A 25,357-nucleotide genomic window follows, 5' to 3' on the forward strand; every position below is an offset into this window, starting at 1 on the left:
GCTGGCATTGAGTGTCTGCAACTTTTGCAGGTATGCAGTGCAAGCTGTCAGTGGATCTACCATTCTGGAGTCTGGAGGATGGTGGCCCTCTTCTCACAGCTAGTGCTACTAGGCAGTGCCTCAGTGGGCACTCTGTGTAGGGGCTCCAATCCCACATTTCCCTTCTGTACTGCAATAGCAGAGGTTCTCCATGAAGGCTCTGCCCCTGTAGCAAATTTCTGCTTGGACATCCAGGCATTTCCATACATCCTCTGCAATCTAGATGGTGGTTCCCAAACCTAAATTCTTTTTTTTTTTTTTTTTTTTTAATTTAAGTTCTAGGGTACATGTGCATAACGTGCAGGTTTGTTACATATGTATACTTATGCCATGTTGGTGTGCTGCACCCATCAACTCGTCAGCACCCATCAATTCATCATTTATATCATGTATAACTCCCCAGTGCAATCCCTCCCTCCTCCCCCCTCCCCATGATAGGCCCCAGTGTGTGATGTTCCCCTTCCCGAGTCCAAGTGATCTCATTGTTCAGTTCCCACCTATGAGTGAGAACATGCGGTCCCAAACCTAAATTCTTGACTTCTGGGCACCCACAGGCTCATCACCAAGTTAAGACTGTTAAGGCTTACAGCTTGTGCCCTCTGAAACCATGGCCCGAAATAACCTTGGCCCCTTTTAGCCTGGGATAGAGCAGCTGGGATGCAGGGCACCAAGTGCCAAAGCTGCACACAGCAGAGAGGCCCTGGACTCACCCCCAAAAAACCACTTTTCCCTCCTAGGCCTCCAGACCTGTGATGAGAGGAGCTGCTCAGAAGTTCTCTGACATGCCCCAGAAACATTTTCCTCATTCTCTTGGTGATTAGCGTTTGACTCCTCATTACTTATGCAAATTTCTTCTGCCTGCTTGAATTTCTTCCCAGAAAATTGGGTCTTCTTTTCTACTTCACCATCAGGCTGCAAATTTTTCAAACTTTTATGCTCTGCTTCCTCTTGAACACTTTGCTGCTTTGAAACTTCTTCCACCAGATACCCTAAATCATCTTTCTCAAGTTCAAAGTTCCACAGATCTCTAGGGAAGGGGCAAAAATGCTGCCAGTCTCTTTGTATAGCAAGAGTGACCTTTAATCCAGTTCCCAAAAGTTCTTAATCTGCATCTGAGACCACCTCAGCCTGGACTTTATTGTCCATATCACTATCAGCATTTTGGTCAAAGCCCTTTAATTAGTCTCTAGGAAGTTTCAAACTTTACTGTATCTTCCTGTCTTCTGAGCACTCCAACTCTCTAGAAAGTTCCAAACTTTCCCACATTTTCCTATCTTCTTTTGAGCCCTCCAAACTGTTGCAACATCTGCCTGTTACCCAGTTCCAAAATCATTTCCACATTTCTGGGCATCTTTACAGTAGCACCCCATTCTCTGTACCAAAATCTGTATTAGTCAGGGTTCTCTAAAGGGACAGAATAGGATAGATGAATATATGAATGGGAGTATATTAGGAGAATTGACTCACATGATCACAAGCTGAAGTCCCACAATAGGCCATCTGCAAGCTGAGGAGCCAGGAAGTCAGTCCAAGTCACAAAACCTCAAAAGTAGGGAAGTTGACAGTGCAGCCTTCAGTCTATGGCTAAAACCCTGAGCATCCCTGGCAAATCGCTGGTATAAGTCCAAGAGTCTAAAACCTGAAGAACTTGGAGTCTGATATTCAAGGGCAGGAAGCATCCAGCACAGGAGAAAGATGGAGGCCAGAAAACTCAGGCCAGTCCTTCTAGGTTCCTCTGCTTGCTTTTATCCTAGCTGCTCTGGCGGCTGATTAGATGGTGCCCACCCAAATTGAGATTGGGTCTGCCTCTCCCAGTCTATTGACTCAAATGTTAATCTTTGGCAACAACCTCACAGACACACCCAGGAACAATACTTTGCTTCCTTCAATCCAATCAAATTGATACTTAATATTAACCGTCACACTAATAGAGGCCATAAATGCACAATCCTTTCATTTTACCTGTAAGGAATTGAACCCTGGAGACTTGGACTCTCTTGGAATGTGGGGATTTTAAGTTACAGAGCAGTAAGTATCACTTGCCTAATGAATGTCTGCCTGGATTTGTAGTTTTTAGATTGATCTCATTCAATCTTTAAAACAACAGCATTATGAGATAAGTAATTGCTGTGGTTTAGATGTGGTTTGTTCCCACCAAAATTCATGTTGATTTTGACATCCAATATGGAGTGTTAGGAGGTGGGGCCGAGTAGGAGGTGTTTGGGTCATGGAGGCATAGCCCTCATGTGCAGAGTAAAGTCCTCAAATGAGGGTGAATGAGTTCTCTCTCGCAGGAATCGATTGGCTCCCATGGAGTCTGGTTTGTCAGTTTCTCTCTCGTTTCCTCTCTTGCCATGTGATCTCTTTGCACATACCCACTGCCTCCCCCTTTTTTTCTACCATGACTTGAAGCAGCCTGAGACCCCCACCAAATGCAGCTACATAATCTTGAACTTTTCAGTCACTAGAACAAGAGCAAAATAAACCTCTTTTCTTTGTGAATTACTCAATCTCAGGTATTCTAACAACACAAAATGGACTAAGATAGTGATGTTATCATTTAAAAGCCAAAGAAAGTGAAGCTCAGAAAAGATAAATAACTTGCTCAAAGTCAGATAAGTAACAGAACCAGAATTCAAACTCAAATATATCTAACTACAAAGCTTTGTCTTGTTTTATGTGTTATCTTGACTCTTGACTTTCAGCAAAAAACTTCTTCCACTCCTTTAGCTGCCTACATAATCTGTGATTAGTGCTGGGTTTTTGTTTTTTTTTTCCTTGTTTGCTTGTTTCTGTTTTATTTTAGATATTGCATCAGTATGAGTTCTAACCTGAGCACAGTATTTCCCTGAATATGGAAAAGGGTCTCCCATAATAATTAGAAAATGCTGGCTAGCAATAAAAAGCGACTCCAAACAGTAATGGCTCAATAAAATATAAATCTATTTCTTACTCATCTAAATAGCCCATGACAGTTTCAGGTCTGTGGAAGGGCCCTGGTCTACAGAGCCTTGCAGGAAGCCAGGCAGAAAAATGTTCTACTATTTTCAATACGTGATTTCCAAGGTTTTCCTGGAGGATCATATTAGGCATTTTTATGAACCATCTTGAAATTATGTCACTTCTAACTCTGTCACTAGAGTTCAGTCACTTGGCCTTACGTATCTCCAAAGGAAGCATGCTCCAGGCACATCCCTAAGAACCCAAAAAAAACAAGAGATAGAAGAACTAGCCTGTTTCTACCACAGGCTCTTTGCATGTTATGTTCAGTACAATACTGGCATTCAGCAAATAGTAGAAAATAAGCAGGTTTGTGTTTGCTGTACTTGTGACAATTTGTTACTAATTCTTCTTCTTTAAACTTATGTGAAGTTTTTTGGTGACCAAGAGAATCCAAGTCTTTATGAGGCAGGTATTATAGATTTATAGATTCTATTCCTGAATGCTTAACAAAGTTACACTTGTCTCAAAATCCAAATGAATATTTTTAGAGATCCAGAAAAAAATCTCTTAGTCTGAACCAGTTTCCTGATTGCAAGTTTACGTTATTATATATATATTTTTTTTATTTTCAGAATCCACTTATTCTGTCTTCTGTTTTATAACAGTAATATTTAGTCCAAAGATAATATCCAGACTGTGCTTGAGTCTTTTTTTCACAGTCACATGATGTTTGATTTTATAATTCTCAACCTACAGATGAGAAAACAAAGACTTGCGAAATCTAAATAATTAGTAGTGCATTACTGAGCAGGAATTTGAAGTCATGTTTGTCTCTAAAGTCTATATTTATAACAACAGTTTATTTTTCTTTTACATTCTATTTGCCCCTTAGACTCTATGTATCTGGAGGGCAGAGACCTTACCTCTGTCTCTGTATCAGAGGATATGATACAGTGCTTAGTACATGGGGCAAATGTACTAGCACATGGGGGGTGCTCAATAAACTTTTGTTGAATGAGTTGAAAATATCAGAGGTTTTTCTCATGACTCAGTATCACTCTAAAAACTCTTAGAAAAGGTGTAAACCATCCACAACCTGAGCCACTACTTCACTGCAAGCTTTAACTATTAGTATGAAATACGAAAGTACCTCTTTGAAAATAAGCTTTGAGAAAACTTTATTGGTTTTATAAATTTTGAAATTGCAAATCTAATAGGAAAGAGATTAGATGGAGGAAGAGATCCATCCAGCTCAAGAGATGGATTTTACAGGAATTTCAGGATTTGTTTGCAAATCGCTTTCTATAGAAAGTTCACCATATGCCCCAAATAGGATTAAATGTATTGCTTATGATACATTTTATGAAAACAAACTTTGGGTATTCTTCTGTTTCTTATTGTAAATGGAAAATTCATGGTACAGGTAGAGCTTTTCATTGCAACAATTATAACAATTGTTATAATTATTATAATCATGATTAAAATTTCTCCTTATCACACCATTGCAATTATAACATTTTTGTTACCTATTTTGCCCACTTAAAGTATCTAAAGATTAGAGGTAGAAGCAAAGTATTAAATAGAATACATGATGTCTTTTAGAGGAAAACAACATATAAATATAAAATTTATTTTTTGTTTAGTTTTATGAATTGACATTGTGTTTTGTGATTTGCAAACGCCAAGAAATCTTGGGGTATTTCGAATCTCCATTACAGCCTGCATTAATTTTTCCTTTCATTCAACCTACCAGTCATTTATTTTCTCATACATTCATTCCCATAGACTTGTATTGGACATTTTCAAATTGCTTGTTACTCTGACTTCTAGGTATCACTAGCAAGGTAAACCTGCATAAAGTGTTGTCCATTTTCTTGGAAAATTTGCATTTCAGTGACAGACACAAAAAGAAAATAATTGTGATAGGGCAAGATAAGTACTAAAATAGATGTGTGTACAGATACCGAGTCACTAGGGGAGGGAGCTGGTGATATTGATGGGTGGTTGAAGCTTTAACTATTAGTATGAAATACAAAACACAAACACACCACACACATATATGTATATAGTTCTTCCCTTTGATTCTGAGCTCCTGGATTTTCTGAGTCATGTTCCATCCATTTTCGCATTGAACACAACATAAAAATCATCCTTGCACATATTTTTAACTCAACAGATATTTACAGAATTGAATAAATATATTATCTTTGTGTAAATAATCCTCTCTTGATTTGTCAACAAGATATGATAGTTGTGACAAATACTGGTTCTATCTAGTTTTGAACTACATTTCACCATCTGTAAGTGGTGTGACCCAGGCAATATGTGAGTTATTGTGTTGCCAACATTTGGCTCTGAGGATACGGAAATGAATACTATGGGTCTCACTCAACAATCCCCCAGCTTCTCGTTTCCTTGTTCACATTTTCAGCTCTGTACTGGATTAAACTGAGATTTAAATAAGATTTTAGGACTTTCTGTAGGAGGAAAGGTGACTTTTTGTTTGTTTGTTTCCTTTGGGATAGTTGACACATTGTGAGTGCAGCCAGGCTCACTGTAATTTATCAGGATTCCTTGAATGAGAGTTGATTCCACAGTGAACTCAGAGAGACCCCATTCCCAGAGCTTCTGTCTTGTTTGTTTGCCTGTAGGGAGTGCTGACTGGGAGAAACAAATCTTTGTCTCTGAGGACAAAGGCAGCCACAACCTAGCTTGGGAAGAAACTATCATTTATAATTTGTAAACTCCCTAAAGTGTTGCTGAAAAGCCTCCAAGTGTTTTCTGTATTTGGGTCTGTGATAGTTGCTTTATATACTACTGTGACTACCTACACAGAAGAAAGCCAGTTTTAGGAACACAGTGAAAACGTGAGCCCCTCTCAAGTACAATATGGTTGCATAGAAAATGAATTTTCTGGCTTTAACTATAGACCTTGCACAGAGAACAGAAACTTGCAGCCTAGGTACCAGCATGTGATGTGACCTGGTTATTTCCAGTGAGTTTCTGGAATCGTCTGTGAAAAGTACAGTTCTCAGGCAAAATGAGCTTCTCCACTACTTTTCTTATTTCTCATGAAAGCCAGGGATTCCCTAGTGTTTCTGGGGAAGTTGTAGATATGTAACTGTCTGATTGTCTTCACTGCTTTTGAAAGACTCCTGTGCTATGCAGATAACTTCTGCCCTGCTGAATCATGGAAACTCCTTATCATTTCATTTTGGGAATAGAAATATCCGTGAATTGAAAAAATATTTGCACATCATTCACCACTTCTGTTCTTCCTAGAGATTTTCTATTGAATTTAGGGCTGAAGGAGTTACTTTATTTGATCAGATAATTTATCCTCCAACTCAGGTGGTGAAAGGGAAGTAGGTGTAAACTAGGACTTTTCCAGGCAAACCAGGACATATGATTGCTTTGGTTGAGATGCTTCTATTTGTATATCTCCTGATTTCCCAAAACGCTAACCATGGCTATAACCTAAAGTATTGTCCACAGCCTATTGGCAACAGGATCTGTGTTAATCATGACTGGTTTTTCTGAGATCTTTGGAAATAAATATCAGAGGTAGAATTGGTTGCTGCATTGTTACAGAGAGTTATCCTTCAGCCTAACATAGAGAAGTCCTCTCTATAATCAGCCTTCTGTTTATATGTTTCTCTCTTGTTCCCTGGTATTCAAAAAGCAGTGGGCTGATTCTGTCATTTAGAATAAGCACTTTCCGTCCAAGAGCCACAGAGCTTAGTCATTTCTCTACTTGAAGTTTTAAAGTTTTTAGTGATCCAACATATGTCCCAGAGAACTTGGACCTTAAAAATTTGAGGTATGGCAATCTACATGGTGACTGGAAATTTATTTTCTGGGAATTTATAACAAACACACACATCGTCTGACTGCAATATCTGAAGATCCTATACAAAGATTAGGCCCTGGGGACGGAGGGCATTTAGAAGTCTAGGGGATGATGTATGCGAAAAGATTTTATGGGCTGAACAATATGTGCTACAGAGGAAGAAGGCGGTATTTGAGTTGGCGTTGCACAGTATGAGAAACTACACCTTTTCTCTCTTTACTTGGCCAGAATGCCTTGAGATCAGAGTATCCAGTTTCAAACTAAATTAACAGCCTGGTGCACAACACAGGACTTGTCAAGATAATAGAACCAGTGGAAGCTGAATGCCCCTGAACTGATGCCTCTAACAGGGTCCTATTAAAAGAAATTGCAAAGTACATTTTATTCATTATGGGTTAGATTCCAATGTTTAATAATTAAATTTATGTTCATATGAGTCCCATATGTCAGATATTGCCAAGAGAAGTCAAAGAAGATTCCCAGGCAGCAGTAGCTACATTCTAAGAAATAATTACTTGGAGAAATTCTGTAAGAATGAACTGAACCTGGTTGAACAATTGACAACTGTCTTTTCCGCAATGGTGTCAACCTCCTTCAGTGCAGAGCCAAGGCTTTGTGCTAGAAAATCTATACATGAACCAGGTATTTGGTGATTCTAAAAAGCCAGAGTCTAGAGAAAAACAAACAAATAAACAAAAAAAGCCTAGGAGACTTCCTTTCCTCAAGAATGAAGAATGAGAATCTCTGATGGACTAGCATAATCCAATAATCCACTCCATAGTTTTTTTTTTTTTTTTTTTTTTTGGAAGATCGGAGTCTCGCTCTGTCGTCTCAGGCTGGAGTCGCGTGCTGGTATCTCAGCTCACTCAAGCCTCGCTCCGAGTTTATGCCATCTCCTGCCTCCACGCCTCCTGCGTAGCTGGGAGCTTCACGGGTCCACCGCCACCTCGCCGGCCTTAGTTCCTTTTTGTATTTTCCTTACGCAGAGATCTGGGGCTTTTCACCATGTTGGCCAGGATGGTCTCGCAACTCCTGACTCGTGGATTCCACCCCGTCCGTCCGGCATTCCCACCGTGCTGGGATTACCAGGCTTGAGCCACCCGCGCCGGCCTCCATCATAGTTTTAAAAGAAATAAGAAACAATAGTTCCCAAACTGTGTTCCCCACAACACTAGTTTTGCAAGATATTGAAGATATGTCCAGAAAAGGTAGTTATTAGCTAAATAAATTTGGGAAACCGTGCATATTATCAATCTTATCTAAAAGCTTTGCAGGACATGTAATTATGACAAGTCTCTGGGGCTGTCATTTAAAAACTCAGTTTAATAATATTTAATCTAGAGCTTCCTGAACTTATTTGTTCATAAACATTTTCAAAGGACACACAATAAAATCTGGAGTTGCCAATTTAGAAATGTTTAATCCAAAAAAGTCTTATATACCCAATACTAAAACTGTGCCAAACACCCTCAACTTAGTTCTTATTCAAAGACAACACGGCCTTTGAATTAGGATTTTTTTGTGACCATAAGCTCTCATTCATTGTTCAATACGAGAGAAAACATCCAATAATGAAGCTTTCAATTCATTTGAATTCTGGAAAACATGGGATTTGGTTCTTCCAGGTGACTTTCGTTGTAGGTGACTAAACAGTTTTAATTGATATGTTAACATGAGCATGTTTTAGGCATTTCCTGAAAGGTTAGTGTCAAAAGAAATTAATATCTTGGTGGGCTTGTGTTTTTCTCTGAGGCAGATATTGATGAATGTTCAGAGGGAATCATTGAGTGCCACAACCATTCCCGCTGCGTTAACCTGCCAGGGTGGTACCACTGTGAGTGCAGAAGCGGTTTCCATGACGATGGGACCTATTCACTGTCCGGGGAGTCCTGTATTGGTAAGCAGCTTTCAGGCGTGCCCTCCAGCCACTCGGACCTTTGCAAGAGGTGCAGCTTGCTTTGGTACTCTGTTCAGCTCCCAGTGTTAAAATATGACCATTCATTGGTTAAATGCATCAGTTTTCAAGTTTTCTCCCTCTACAATTTAGGGATTAGGCCAGGGATCATGCAATGTGGTGTGCTAGAATTTTTATATAGAAACTGTGATAGAGGAACAAAACCTGGGACTCTGTGTGATGGCTGTGTTCTTTCTAAGGAAAACCTTAGTCTTCTTAATTATTTCTAAGGAAAACCGTGATGACTTACTGAAATTTTTGACAGTTTGAGAGGCAACTGTAGAGATGAGGAAATATTAAATAATACTGAATACTGGATTTAGAATAAGAAAGTTTAGTTTGAATCTCATCTCTTATACTGCGAATGTCACTATAGTCTCTCATCCTTCATCCGTGTATATGGTAAAAATAGGGTAACAATATACATATTATTAGGATTAAACAAGAATACCACCTATTTAAAAACTGCAAGATTTGAATTGATGCACATATATGATATAGTTGCATTAACATTTTTGTTGTTATTGCCAGCACCATCATCTCTTGAAAAGTCTCCTTTGTTGGGTCTCTCCTTGTGGTTCTGTTAAACACTGAACACGGGAAATTAGCAGATGGGGTTATTCACCTTCAAGACCTTACAACTTTCATGAAAGCCAAACAACTGATCAAAAACATAACTGTTTCCATGGGAACCTTAGCCAATCCAATTCTTTCATGTTGTGTCACCTCTGTTGAATTCTTAATGCTGATTTGGACCAATCTAGGGGGCAAGCATTCTGACCTTGGGTTCCCAAAGTTCAGCTTGCTGAATTAGAAAGTGGGAATTTGATTCGGAAAATTTGTTTTCTCTGCTTGGGTATGTGTATGTGTGTGTGTGTGTGTGTGTGTGTGTATTTTTTTTTCCTAAAGGCTGCTGCTGAGATATAGTCAGTGTTTTTTCAACTTCTCCACTGATGTTGATGTAAAGCAAAGATGAATTACAGAACAATGGCCACGTGGCATGAATTATTCCCCAAAGTCTTGACATTAGTGTTGAGAGGCATGTAGTGTAGTTACTAAAAGCATAGACTGTTGGGCCAGATGTTGGCAGTCAAATTCCAGCTCTGCTGCTTCTGTTTACCATGGGCAAATTTTTATCTAGTCTGTACTTCAGCTATTTCGTCTGTAAAATAGAAATAATGTTTATATCTTATTGAGTGTTGTGATAATTAATTGAATTAATATCTGTTAAATGTTCAAGAAATGTTAGCTGTTATTTTAAATGTCACAGCATATTCAGCATTCTACCCCATACTCTGTTCATATTCCTTTTCCTTTACATATTGCCAGGTACTTCTGTACATATGCAGCTCATTGTAAATCAATGTTATATGAATAGGAATAGCTCAAATGGCTATTGTTGAGGAATGAAGATAGAATATTAACATATGACATTAAGCATGGTGACTAAAAGAAAATTTTATTTTACAGATCATATTTGACATCATTAAAAGAGGAGACTCTTAGATTTTTTAGTGCACAAAGGACCTTAGAGACCAGCTAGTTAAACCAATTTTATTTATTTATTTATTTTTTCTAGTTTTAAGTTCAAGGGATTCATGTGCAGGTTTTTTCCATGGGTAAACTGCACATTGCTGAGGCTTGGTGTACAGATAATCCTGTCACCAAGGTAGTGAGCATAGTACACAATAGGTAGCCTTCCAAACCATACCCTTCCCCTTTCTTCCCTCCTTAGGCAGTCCTCAGGTGTCTTATCTTTGTGTCTATGTGTATTCAGTGTAGTTAACCAATTTTGTAACTGTTTGGACCTGCCATGGGACCGCACACTTCTCTGCTTTTATGTACGCTGTCCCTCTGGCTGGGATGAAACATGATGATTCACATATGAATTTCATTTTCCTAAATTTAACTCATGTTTCACCAAGTCCCCATGAAGTATTCTTTGATGCCTTCCAAAGACTTGTCACTCCTCTCTTCTGCTAACTCTAGACCTTTTTCCTGAGTGAATGTTTCAGTAGCTTCACTTATACAATATATTTGCTCTCTGACTAGACTATGAGCAGCGAATGGGCTTTTTTCTTCTGTTTCTTCAGTGAGACCCTTTGGTGATGGTTGTTTAATAAATGTGAAAATGCAATCATATCATACGATCAATAAAGAAACTCAGTTTCAGAAAGGTGACATCTCGTTCCCAGCCACATAACTGGTTTGGTTACAAGTTGAGGATCAGACTTAGGTCAAGGGAGAATCTAGGAACAGTTTCAGTTTATGCTTCTTGTTCCAATCTTACCTGTACAGCCCTATCACCCTCATAAATGTCCCTGGCACCGGTCCTGGTTCTCATTTCTCTCTAACATGCTGCGTGGCGTGCCTGAAGGAGGAGGTGAAATTCCTGCACTCTCAAGGAGCCTCTTTCTTAATCTACAAACTGATCCCTGTTTTGCAAAGGAAAACCTCAGTGAACTGGACTCTTTGGAGTTGGAGTTGTTTGGATTAGTGGCATTTTTAATTTGAGTAATACTCTGAATTTCATTTCCACGTTTTTGGGAAAATATTTGTAAATGATCCTTCATAAGGACAGAAATCTGACCCTCACTTAGTATTTCTGCGGTAGTTGGAAATACTCTGTTGGTTCAGAATATTTCTTGGACAAACAAAAATGTAAGTCAGATAGTGATACTTTCTTATTATGGCCTTCTAATGCCTTCCCAATGAATGTAAAATAAATTTCTAACTTTATATGACCTTCATGGTTTTAGACGATATTGTTCCTGCCTGCTTCTTGGACTCATTTCTTGTATATATAAGTCTTTTTGACCTTTTCATGCCTTGAACGTGACAAAAAGCTCATTCCAGTTTCATGGCCTTGCCTTTACTGCTCTCTCTGTCTGGAGCTCTCAACACCTCTCTTGTTGTATGGCTGCCATGTTATTTAGGTCTCAGACAAATGTTACTTCTTCATGGAGACCCTCCGTGACTTTTCTCTGAAATAATCCTTCCCTACACTTTGTTATAATACTCTCTTTTATATGTTTTTTAGCATTTTTATTCACATGCACATGTGCGTAATATTCTCTTGCCACAAGTGTACAAGTTGTTTGAGGGCAGAGACCTTGTTTGCCTTTTACTACTCTACTCCCAGCCCCTAAGATAATATAGTCAAAGAGAAGGCATTCAGTGCATATGTGTCAAATGATTGAAGGCATGGACATTCAAAACTGTATTAAGTCAGATTTATTTTCTATTTTGTTTGATATAACTAGCTGTGTTGTGTAGATTGTGGTGCATGACATAAGATGTTAAATATCACAAAACCATATGAGTCTTTTATTTAAAAAAAATGTTTATTGAGAAAAGCCATCATACCAGCACTGCCTTAGGTCTTCTGGGAATATGGTTATGAACAAGTTAAGATGTCTGTTCTTGAGGGATTAATAACCTGACATATTCTGGATCATAATAACATAGCTTAATGGCACTGAAAATGAGCACATCTGAATAAACCCTAAATAATATCATCAACCACTAATGCTTACATTTAAAAGAAATATCAGCATCTAAAATAACTCTTACAATTTTTTTAAAAGTGGTTTGCAACGTGTACTCAGCTACATTTTTTTCTTCAGACAATGGCATATGTTATCTAAAATGTATCAGTTGAGGCTTTTAGAAGAATAGTCTCATGTCACTCTGTCACTTTTTGTCAGATGAGGATAATAGCACCTTCACTACTGATTTTATCCATTACTGTAAGCCTTGAATAATATTGATATCATAAAGAACAGCATGCTTGCAAGATTTATTTTATGAGAAAAAAATGTTTAAGATTTGCCTTTTTCTCTTAAAATGTAACATATGATTGAAATGACCCGTCCTAGTATTACAGAGGTAGACAGAATCACTATTCTTGAAGAGCTTGTCAGAGTTAGTCTCTTCTGTCTTTCTTTGTCTGTCTCTCTTTAGCTTATATATCTTTATAATGCCAGGAGAAAATAGTACACAAAAATTTGTAAATTAATATTTGCGGAAGAAGATGATGACAGTGGTTTGTTGGTACTGTAGGGTACAATGCACTCTGTGCTTTGATGTAGTGGTAGGAGTCAGTGATTCTCAGTTTTAATATAGAAGTTGTGAGCAATTGCTCTTTTATCTAGGCATAGTTATCTGTGTCATTTAGAAATGAGAAGTAATATATAATTAACAATGGCATGCATAAACAGCAGTACTTTGCATATTTTAAAAATAAGATTCAGACTCCTCGGAATGTCAATCAGTTTCCAAAATATTGCTCCCACAAATGAAACTTTATTTTCCTCTGTTCGCTAATATACTTTGCATGAATATTCGAGCCTACTCAAATTCTTATTCTGCTCTTCCCAAATCCTGCATTCTCTTTCCTCTACTCCTTTGCTTGTATGCTTTTGCCTGACTATCCTCATAGCCCCATTTCCATTAGTTAAAATCCTGATGAAGTCTTACTCTGTAAAGCAGGGATTCTCAAAACTGTGTCATAGATTCATTGGAGTAGTGAAACGGGAGAGTTCCCTGTCCCTCTTTGCAGGACTTGTGACAAAGATGTGGCTTGTCTGATCATCTGCCATATGCTCCCAAACCCCTTACAGGAGCGGGGAGTACACAGATGGGCAGGTGCAGGAGCTGGGGCAAGCACTTCTGGGCTCTGGCCCCACTACAGCATCTAGGAGTGGGTGCCTGAAACTCCTGAAGCCCAACTGGGTGTGTGTTACAGTATGTTCAGATAGCTTTGCAGTCGACAGGCAGCTTAAGTGTTAAATGGCTCAGTGGACCCTCTGCCTTTTCACAAGGATAGAGGGCCAGTGCAACAGCTTTCTGTATCTCCAGCTCTTGTCTGGTGTCCAGGAAAAATCAGATCACACACAGACTTGAAGGATGGTGAATGTGGGGTCTTATTGAGTGGTGGAGGTGACTCTCAGTGGGATGGATGGGGAGCTGGAAAGGGGATGGACTGGGAAGACGATCTTCCCCTGGAGTTTGACCGTCCAGCAGCCAGACACTCCTCTCTGAGTGTCCCCAGCCAAACTCCTTTCAACATTCAGATGCTCCTTCTCTTCTCTCATTCCCTGCTGCTCTTCTGTTCGTCTGTTCATCTGCTTGTGGAGCCTGGGTTTTGGGGTTTCTATGGGTACAGGATACCCATAGATACTGCATAGGGTGTACAGGATACCAGGTACAGGATACCCATAGGGTGTGGTGGGCCAAAAGGCAACTTTTGGGTGTGAAAACAGGAATACCTGTTCTCATTTAGGGCCATGGGTTTCCAGATTTTTAGGGCCATGGGTTTCCAGATTTGAGGTTGGGGCCTTTGCCAGGGAGCTGCCCTTTTCTACCCAGTATTTCCATCTCCTGTCCATATCAGTAGCTTTTTAAAAATACCTGTGATGGGGCATCACACATCCTGGAGATTCATATTCAGTTGGTTTGGTGTGGGACCTAGATTGACATCATTTTCTAAAATTTGTTTAAATTTATTTTTTAAAATTCATAATATTTTTGCATATTTATGGGGTACGTGTGATATTTTGCTACAACCATAGAATGTGTAATGATCAAGTCAGGGCATTTGAGGTGTCTATCACCTTGAGTATTTATCATTTCTGTGTGTTGGGAACAATGCGAGTCCTCTCTTCCAGCTATTTTGAAATATATAGTACGTTGTTGTTAACTATAGTCACCCTACTCTGCTATCAAACATTGTAACTTAATTCTTCTATCTAACTCTATGTTTGTGCCCATTGACCAACCTCTCTTTAACACCCATTCCCCAACCTGCACACCCTTCCCAGTCTCTCGTATTGATCATTCTCCCTACCTCCATCAGATCAATTTTTTTAGCTCCTACACATGAGTGAGAACATGAAATATTTACCTTTCGGTGCCTGGCTGTATTAGTCTGTTCTAACACTGCTATAAAGAACTACCTGAGACTGGGTAATTTATAAAGTAAAGAGGTTTAACTGGCTCATGTTTCTATAGGCTTGTACAGGAAGCATGGCTCAGGAGGTCTCAGGAAGCTTACAATCATAATGGAAGGTAAAGGGGAACCAGGCTTGTCCTACATGGCTGGAGCTGGAGGAACAGAATCAAGGTGGGAGGTGCTGTGTACTTTTCAACAACCAGATCTCATGAGAGAGTATTCACTATCATGAGAACAGCAAGGGGAATGTCCACTCCCATGATTGAATCACATCCCACCAGGCCTTTCCTCCAACACTGGAGATTGCAATTTGACATGAGCTTTGGGTGGAGACACAAATCCAAACCATATCACTGGCTTATTTCATGAAGTCATTTAAAAAAAGACTACAAGTGATTATTAGAAAGACTATTTGGCCAGTGTAGAGAACTACTGCCATTCAGTTATTCTAGTAATAACAATACAAATTTCTCCCCTCTTATTTTTCTTCATAGCTGTTTATTTGCCATTCTTTTATAGAATTTAGCAGATTAATGTTCTTAATTACATCTTTATCACCTACAGTACAATTGAGGTCTTTTTTGATATATTTCTATCAATTAACATTGAATTAAATTGCATTTTTTGTGCTTTTTATTTAGTTATGAAATAAAATGATTCATTCACAATAAAGCCCATATTGTTGCTGGAAACACACTCAAAGATGACATACAGTTATTCTTATGGGACGGAACACCTGTTGGCATTCCACTATTATCTCCTTTATAAAACTTAGTTGGGTGAAAGTCTCCCAGACTCTGGAGCCTGCTCTCAGGCCACTGTAAATGGCACAGTGAGGATTTACTTCTCAGAGTACTGCTGAAACCATGGTCAACATGCAAAGCAGTATGAAACAACCAGAAAATGTTCCACCAAAATCCCTTGGGAAAGAAATTTCCATTTTATCTGGTGGATGTGTCAGGAATAATTGAAATGGCCTAAGAAAGATTTTGCTTTGACTGCTTCTGCTCAGTGCCTGTGTTTCATAGAAGTGGAGATAAAAAGGGGTAGAACCTGGAGGTGCTCTATCTGTAAAAGTGCTCTCAGTGACAAACCTCACTGAAGGCGAGGGGAGTTATGAAGCCTTAGCAGGCAATACTGTGATGTAATGAGAGGCAGGTTTTAAGGACATAAAGCCTGGATTCAGTCCCAAATTGGCCTCTTTCTAGCCAAGCAGCATTTGGAAAGATAATTAACCTTTCAAAGCCTTAGTTTTCTCAGTGTGCATTGATTAAAATAAAACTTACAATGGAACTTTTCTAATATGTGTTTTATATGCAAATTTCCTGACAAATATTATATAATAGTCAACACTTAACATCCCTCCACCTTAGTTCCCTCACCTGTCACATGAAAACAATAACAGTAATACTAATAAGACATAACATTTATTGAGAGCTTACTTTGTGCCAGACATTGCTCTCAGCAATTTACAAAAGCATCAACCTCATAGGTTGCTGTGGAGTAATCATGACAATTAAGTGAACTAACAAGGGAAAGCAGCATTCAGCACTTAGGTTTTAAGCATTCAATAGATGTTTGTTAGTTATTTTCATTAACTGAACAACTACGTGATGTGCTAGACACAGAACCAGGTAATTTCATGTATTTTCTAATTTAATTTCACAATGACCATGGGAGGAAAGCCCTCTTACTATCCCCATTGTAAAGGTGAAGAAAATGTGAGCTCAAGGATAAAGAGAACTTGTCCCAAATTCCACAGCTGATAAATGGCACACAGAAGCCATAATCCAGGTGTGTTTGATCCCAAAGCTTCTGTTCTTAATATGTTCACACTGTACTGCTTTCTGGAAGGGAGGAGACCAGTGATGGACTCATAGCTAGGGGAGATGTTAGCCAGAGCAGTTGGAGATCGAAAATACAAGGCAAAGGAAGCATGAGAGAAAACAGGTGAGACCCAGATGGACAGTTACAATATTATCTCCATGAGCACTAGGAACTTATTTTATTCACTGGACTCACGGGATGTGTTCTGGGGCCATCCTTCTGAGCCATGGGCAGGATGACTAAGCGACATGTTTTTGACAGTTAATCTGAAAGCACCTCAGCCTTGATAAATAATACTACTGGGATATCCACTGATGTCATTACCTTCTTTGCATTTCTGGTGATGTAAATCCAGAGAAGAAAAAGGAAAGAAAGGGTGGGGATAAAGAGAATGAGAAAATGATAGGCAGATTTTAAACCAATTTTAAAATTTACTTATTTATTTATTAGGCACTGCCTCTTAAAAGCAATTAGAATAGTATATTCAAGGATCACATGTTCAAGAGTTATTTAAAATATAAATATTTGAAAACTAAGGAAAATATATTAACCAATGATAGTTATCAAAGATATTCATAAATATCCTGGCAGTCAGAGCAAAATGGGAAACATGAGCATAAAATTATTCTAATTTAAAAGGAAGTTGCATACATAATCGTCAAGAAGTAAAGTCTGTGCTGTTTTTTCTATTCTAGAGAAGAGACATGTCAGGGTGGAAAAGCACCTTAGTGGACCAGGGTATTTCAAACCAAGAAAGTTTAAGAGACAAGTCATAGACACTAATCCCAGGACACTCATGGATTTTCTCTCTATGCTAAACAATAAGACCCACCCCACACATAAGGTATTTTTTGGTTAAATAGCATGCCACCTTTCTTTGATAATATATAGTGTGGTCTCATTACCTCAAAATTGTTGTTTCCAAAGAGCTTCACACACAGTTTTATCAAAGAACTAAATTCCCTATTATTGAAGAGCCTTGCTTAAGGCAGATGCCACGTAGCCATGGAACTGTATGGACTCAATGTGAAGTAAATGCAAGCAAGATTTTGGGAATCAGAGGGCCTCAGTTGCATGACACAAAATTGCCACATGTCACTAAGAGTTTCAGAAGGACAGAGAGACCAAGACCCAGACACCACCTCAGTATGGAATGGATATGGAAAAGGATCAGTATTATCAGGGTGCAGAATAGAGAGGTTAAGAACATTTTGCAACATCTAATAGAAATGGTCTTCCGGGTCCCCCAGAAAGCACCTTACACTGGACACACAGTTGCAGATGATAAATCAGGTGAGAAATGAGTCCCATCAGACCCTCTGGAAGCTTGCCTGCTCCTTTTCAAGTCTTGCCATACATAGATAAGCCTGGAGCTATTTAGCATGTGGGCTAAATTGGACATATTTTAGAGACTTCTCTGGGAAGACGAGTGCACCTCCTCAGTTTCGATGATAATCACTTCACAAAGTAACATCAGAATAGAGTGCATTACACTAGACTCAGGCATGAGCCCAAGGTTCATTCATTACCCACAGCCTAGCTAGGCTGACAAAGCAAGCCTATAAGTTGTTTGCTATGTGTACCTTCTAGGAGTTTCTAAACATTTCTGGGAGTTAGTCTAACAGAATCTCAGACTAACAGTAGGGTCTATCCTGTAAGCTATTCCCAACCTGTTTATTATCTTTTCAGCCGCATGTTTTGAATATCTTCCTAATGGCAGCTATGACTATTCATAAAGAAAAAAAAAACTGCAAATTTGGACCATGACATGAAGCAATGCAGGCATATAGGGAGCCAGGGGAACTGCAATTCTAGTTCAGGTGAAGATCACATGGGCAATAATGATAGGGAGAAAAATTAGAAAACTACTTTAAAAAACTTTCACAAGTATTGGAATGTTATTGTAAGTATTATATCCTTAAAAATACCCTACAGTGGTCTTAGCACTAAGCTAGATGGTATGTAGGATGCAGAGAATTTATACCAAAGGGACTTTAAAATTCCATGTTGAAGACAAAAATAATCAGCATACATAAAACAACCAATAGCCTTCTGATATAGGTTATACTTTAAAATATGGGGTCAATGCTGTAAAATATATAGGTAATTAGGGAAGGAAGTGATTAGAGATTATCAAAGAACAGTCATACCAGAATGCTTGGGGCTGATTGGACTTGAAGGATGGAGGCGTTTAGGTATTTTATAGGTATAATAATAAAAGTAAATATTAATATCTAAGATTAATTCATTACCTCATGTTCTAGGTACTCTTCTAAGAGCTTGACATTTCTTTACTCACTTTATCCTCAAAACAACTCCACCAGGTAGAAATATTTATGATTTCCATTTAATGGATGAGGAGCCTTTATTTTCTATTGTGAATGCTCTAAATCGATTTGGTCATAGAAACCTTTTCTCTCCTGGGCATCTTGTGGATTTAGTTTCTATTATCATAAAATACACTAATTGAAAACTTGAGAATGAATATGGCCTATTCTAGGAATTTGTAGAAAACCGTATTTACTCAGTATCATTGAATAATGAGCTGTTTCAGATAAGGTGTTTTTTTTTTTCTTTTTTCAGTTCTGTGGCAAACAATGATTGCATACACTACTTGCTCTATGACTATCAGAATGTTTCTACTATCTTAACTTTGGTGTAAGGATATCCTTCCAATATATGTCTTTTTGTCTATTACCTTTTAAAAATGTTGTCATTAAAAATGTGAATCACGCAAAACAGCTGTTGATTATTGAGTGACGTTCTAGTGGTTTATTGAGGTACAGCTCGTTGGTCCCTAAGTTAAATGTTCCCAGTCATAATGTTTTTGACCAACATATTTCTCTTTTACATAGATATTTTATCTTCTTTCCACACTGTCAAGCTAATCTCTACTTTTAAAAATGACATTTAGGAGGTTGCTCTCCTTTCCACTCTGATAAACTAAAGAGTTGGTTATATGATGTCTCAGACAACAGGACCTCACAGTCCCAGAAGCCTTTGGGGATAAAAAAGGATTGTGAAGCAAGATTTCACAAGTGCTGGAGGACAATTTTGTATTCTGTGAATTGGCCTGGTGGGAGTTCTGAGAAAAGGAAGACATGGGCTGGGGACTTTGAGGCTTTATTGGAGAGATGGAACTTGAAGAGTAAAGAGTTGGGTAATACACAAGGAAAAGATGACTATGTTCCCATAAAAGGTGCTTTGTAGTGTGGTTATGGTTTTAGGGTCCTTTCCTCACTGTGAAGTTGACATGTTTTGGAAAACAAGCCAGGGAGGAGCTTTTTAGTTTTCTGAACAGGACCTTGAAGTTAATATGCAAATTGTTCTCCGTAAGTTTTAAATGTCTTTTATCTTTCTTCTGAATAGCTGGTAGTCTCAACTGAGTGAAAACAGAATGAGAGGGGGCATTCCTAAAAAACAGGGTTTCCTCAGATCATATTACTTCCTGTGAACTCAGTGCCCCTTGTAGCTTCAGGCAGTAATTTTAGAAGTGTGATACTCAGACCAGCATCATGGGAGTTGCCTGGGAACTTGTTAGAAATGCAAATTCTACATCACACTCTAGACCTTCTGAATCAGGAGCTTTGTGGGGAAGGGCCTAGTGATCTATGTTTTAATGAGAGCTCTCATTGCTTGATTCTGAAGTTCATTGAATTTTGAAAATACTGCCTTGGGGTTTTCATTGAAAGCCCTCAGAACACTCTGAAACCGTGTGCAAGCTTGTGTATACATGTGTGCCTACATATTCTGGAGGAAATGGAACCATAGTTTTTCCGGGGATCTTGGCCACTGACAATGTGCGAACCACTGTTGAAATACCAGGATCCAGCCTCAATGTTTCCAGTTACCATTCTAACTCTGATTTAACTTATAAGTATTTTCTTCTGGGAGATTTATAATTCAGTCTCAGGGGAGATTCATTGCTTTCCTTTCTCAGTTTCTGAGCACTCCTTGATACTGAATTGCTTGTAGTTTCAGCTTCCTGCCTTTTTGAGGCTCAGGGTGAGCAATTGTTTCATTACAGAAACTCCTGGCTTGAATGTGTTAGAGCCAAAGATCATGTCTAAGCAGCAATTCAGAGTTCATTACTGATATGGTATGGCCATGTCCCCACCCAAATCTCATCGTGAATTGTAGCTCCCATAATCCCCCTGTGTCATGGGAGGGAACCAGTGAGAGGTAATTGAATCATGGAGGAGGGTTTTCCCATGCTACTCTCATGATATAGAATAAGTCTCACAAGATCTGATGGTTTTATAAAGGGCAGTTCCCCTGCACACACTCTCTTGCCTGCCGCTATGTAAGAGGTGCCTTTGCTCTTCCTTTGCCTTCACCATGATTGTGAAGCCTCCCCAGCCATGTGGAACTGTGAGTCAATTAAACCTCTTTTCTTTGTAAATTACCCAGTTTCAGGTATTTCTTTATTAGTGGCATGAAAATGGACTAATACAATTATCTACAATTTCTTTGAAATGAATATTGAATAGTTTTTTTGTTCTTACTCTGAGATTACTCAAGCTGCTGAGAAATGTTTACCTGTGCATTTATGAGCAGGGAATATTAAACTGCAGTACTCAGACCAATTAAAGCAGTGTCAGCATAAAATCACTAGTCATTTGTTAAAGGAGCATTTATTGAGAGGGTCTGGTCAGTGTCAGTCCCTGTACTAAGTCTTAGGCATACAGAAAGGAATATGACACAGTCTTTCCAGTCTGGAGTGGGGACAGTGGAAGTGGACAGGGATTTGGGGAGGCTGTATTGTGGACCAGCTAGATTATAAATCAGTTAGAAAAAAAAAGACTCTAAGACAAAAGTGACTAACTTCTCATGGAGTGGGGATATTTGGGGATGGCAATGTATATGGTAATCTTTCATAGAAAATATATTTGCGCCAGGTCTATTGAATGAGAAGAATTTTTTCCAGGTGAAATACTCATTAAGGGATATATTCCAGGAAGTGATAGCAGCCTGATTATAGATGCGATCATGAAAGAAATCTAATTGTATTCCAAGGATGGTGAGATTTCCAGTGTGTAAGAAGCACCTGCTTCATCCACAAACCCTATATAAGTTTGACATAGGTGAGGAATAATTAGACCACAGCCTTGCAATAGAGGCGGAGACCAGATTGTGAAGGGTAGTGTTTTCTAAGCTGAGGAGTTGCAACTTTTGAATTTTATTTCATAAATCAGTGTTATATAATATTGTTATGAAAATGTGATCATTTGTAAAAAAAAAAAAAGTCGCGATTTTTAATATGCTGTATAGTTACACAAATGTAATAGTACTTCCCATAAAATTTCAGATACTCTGTCATAAGTGTATCAATGTGGTTTTCTGCATCTGTTTCTGCTGTTCCTTTTGCTTCAACTGACTTTCTTCTGAAAAGTGAAGCCCTCAGAATTAGCCAGGTATTGAATATAATCATTATCGAGCAACTACTATATGTTAAATTTGTCCTAAAATTCTCATATTGAACCTTCAAGTTTGGTACTTGTTCCTGCTTTATGGATACACAAACAGAAGAACAGTGACATCTGAACTTTCTCATTGCCCCATAGTGAGTAACAATTTCTCAGCTGAGAAATTGTGAAAATGACTTCCTAAAACTGTTTGGGGACACATGCAAGTCAGAGATAGACTCAAATACAACTTTCTGTCAATTCCTAAATATACAGTCATGGAGTAATTGAAACTGGATCATTTTCCTGCTAAAAAAATCCTCAAGATAATGAGAGTAGCATTATTAGACTATTCACTTAGCTTCTCTTTGAGGAAGAGACCATGGCAGAGCAATGATGCCATTGTAATTAATGGTCCAGGTGGTAGAAATACAGAGGAGTCAATAAGTGGCATTATGGAGTAAATGGTGAGGATTCTATCTACTCCAATAAATTGTAATGCTTTTTAAATAGAGGCCTTGTTTTAATCATTTTATCATTGCCTTTTATAAATATTAAGTATCATTAATATTTAGAGAATCAATGTGTAGGTTGTCATGTTGGAGATTGTATTAGTTCATTTTCACACTGCTGATAAAGACAAAGTCTCGGGTATCCGAGACTGGGACAATACTAAAAGGCAGAGGTTTAATGGAGAACTCACAGTTCCACCTGGCTGGGGAGGCCTCAAAATCATGGTGGAAGGCAAAAGGCACATCTTACTTCTCAATAGGTGAGAGAGAGAAGTTAAAGTGGAAACCCCTTATAAAACCATCAGTTCTTGTGAGACCTATTCGCTACCATGAGAACAGTATGGGGGAAACCACCCCCGTGATTCAATTATCTCCCACTGGGTCCCTCCCACAACACATGGGAATTATGGGAGCTACAAGACGAGATTTGGGTAGGGACATAGAGCCAACCCATATAAGATATTTACCATCTAGTCTTTGCATAAGGTTACTGTGTTTGTATTCTACAGAACTGGGAGTCAACCATTGTGTGATGAGGTGGGACAAGCATGACTTTTAGTTAGCATGCCTGCATTTATGTCCTCACAAAAACTTTCTAGTTGTGTGGCCAGCCCTGAGCAAGTTACTTGACCCTTGTTACTCTTTCTATACCTCTTACACTGGGGTCCTAGCATTGCTAAAAGCATGCTGCTGCATACAAGATAACACAAAAGTAGGAGAGGAATTTTACTGTACTCTATGGTTTCAGGAAAATATGATTTATATATAAATAATCCTGATATTATTAACTAGAAGACAAAAATAATTTTTAAAATAGAAATATAAAACTTCAAATATATTTTATACTAATACATAACAGGGTTTATGAATATCCAAGATTCCAAGTGAGTGTTCACTCTTTTTGCCATGGAGATAACTTTGGTAGAAATGTTTGAAAAGAGGGGCACGCCCAAGAGGGCCGAATAGGAACAGCTCCAGCCTCCAGCTCCCAGCGTGAGTGACACAGAAGACGGGTGATTTCTGCATTTTCAACTGAGGTACGAGGTTCATCTCACTGGGGCATGTCAGACAGTTGGCGCTGGTCTGCAGGTGCTGCCTGACCAGCAAGAGCTGAAGCAGGGCGAGGCATCCCCTCACTGGGGAAGGGAATTCCTTTTCCTAGCCAAAGGAAATTGAGACACACAACACCTGGAAAATCGGGTAACTCCCACCCTAATATTGCACTTTACCAAAGGTCTTAGCAAACGGCACACCAGGAGATTATATCCCAAACCTGGCCCAGAGGGTCCTACGCCCACGGAGCCTCCCTCATTGCTAGCACAGCAGTCTGAGATCTAACTGCAAGGTGGCAGCGAGGCTAGGGGAGGGGCGCCCACCATTGCTGAGGCTTAAGTAGGTAAAACAAAGCCACTGGGAAGCTCAAATTGGGTGGAGCCCACCACAGCTCCAGGAGGCCGGCCTGCCTCTGTAGACTCCTCCTCTGGGGACAGGGCATAGCTAAACAGAAAGCAGCTGAAACCTCGGCAGAGGTAATTGCCCCTGTCTGACAGCTTTGAAGAGAGCAGTGGATCTCCCAGCACAGAGGCTGAGATCTCAGAACGGACAGACTGGCTGCTCAAGTGGGTCCCTGACCCCTGAGTAGCCTAACGGGGAGACATCCCCCGCTAGGTGCAGACTGACACCTCACACGTCACACGGAGGGGTATACCCCTGAGATGAAGCTTCCAGAGCAAGAATCAGACAGCAACACTCGCTGTTCAGCAATATTCTGTCTTCTGCAGCCTCCCCTGCTGATACCCAGGCAAACAAGGTCTGGAGTGGACCTCAAGCAAATTCCAACAGACTGACAGCTGAGGGTCCTGACTGTTAGAAGGAAAACTGACAAACAGAAAGGACACCCACACCAAAACCCCATCAGTACGTCGCCATCATCAAAGACCAAAGGCAGATAAAACCACAAAGATGGGGAAAAAGCAGTGCAGAAAAGCTGGAAATTCAAAAAATCAGAGCACATCTCGGAATGCAGCTCATCGCCAGCAATGGAACAAAGCTGGATGGAGAATGACTTTGACGAGTTGAGAGAAGAAGGCTTCAGTCGATCAAACTTCTCAGAGCTAAAGGAGGAACTACATAACCAGCGCAAAGAAAGTAAAAACCTTGAAAAAAGAATGGATGAATGGATAACTAGAATAATCAATGCACAGAAGACCTTAAAAGAACTGATAGAGATGAAAACCATAAGACGAAAACTACGTGACAAATGCACAAGCTTCAGTAACCAACTCGATCAGCTGGAAGAAAGAGTATCAGCAATTAAAGATCAAATGAATGAAATGAAGCGAGAAGAGAAATGTAGAGAAAAAAGAGTAAAAAGAAATAAACAAAGCCTCCAAGAAATATGGGATTATGTGAAAAGACCAAATCTATGTCTGACTGGTGTGCCTGAAAGTGATGGGGAGAATGGAATCAAGTTGGAAAACACTGCAGGATATTATCCAGGAGAACTTCCCCAACCTAGTAAGGCAGGCCAACATTCAAATTCAGGAAATACAGAGAACACCACAAAGATACTCCTCGAGAAGAGCAACTCCAAGACACATAATTGTCAGATTCACCATAGTTGAAATGAAGAAAAAAATGTTAAGGGCAGCCACAGAGAAAAGTTGGGTTACACACAAAGGGAAGCCCATCAGACTAACAGCAGATCTTTTGGCAGAAACTCTACAAGCCAGAAGAGAGTGGGGGCCAATATTCAACATTCTTAAAGAAAAGAATTTTAAACCCAGAATTTCATATCCAGCCAAACTAAGTTTCATAAGTGAAGGAGAAATAAAATCCTTTACAGATAAGCAAATGCTTAGAGATTTTGTCATC

General features: G+C 39.2%; 1 protein-coding gene across 2 annotated transcripts in view; it reads left to right on the forward strand.

Moving 5' to 3' along the window:
• Positions 1–25,357, forward strand: part of NELL1 (neural EGFL like 1) — a 963,285-nt gene that overhangs the window by 908,169 nt on the left and 29,759 nt on the right. The window contains exon 16 of one of the 2 annotated variants that reach the window (XM_017858414.1): positions 8,589–8,729. The exons of the other annotated variant lie outside the window; for it this stretch is intronic. Coding sequence (XP_017713903.1) covers positions 8,589–8,729 — 141 coding nt within the window. The remainder of the gene's footprint in view (positions 1–8,588; positions 8,730–25,357) is intronic. 2 annotated transcript variants of the gene reach the window in all.

This window comes from Rhinopithecus bieti, unplaced genomic scaffold, assembly GCF_001698545.2.
Source record: "Rhinopithecus bieti isolate Rb0 unplaced genomic scaffold, ASM169854v2 scaffold_2350, whole genome shotgun sequence".
NCBI classification, from domain to species: domain Eukaryota; kingdom Metazoa; phylum Chordata; class Mammalia; order Primates; family Cercopithecidae; genus Rhinopithecus; species Rhinopithecus bieti.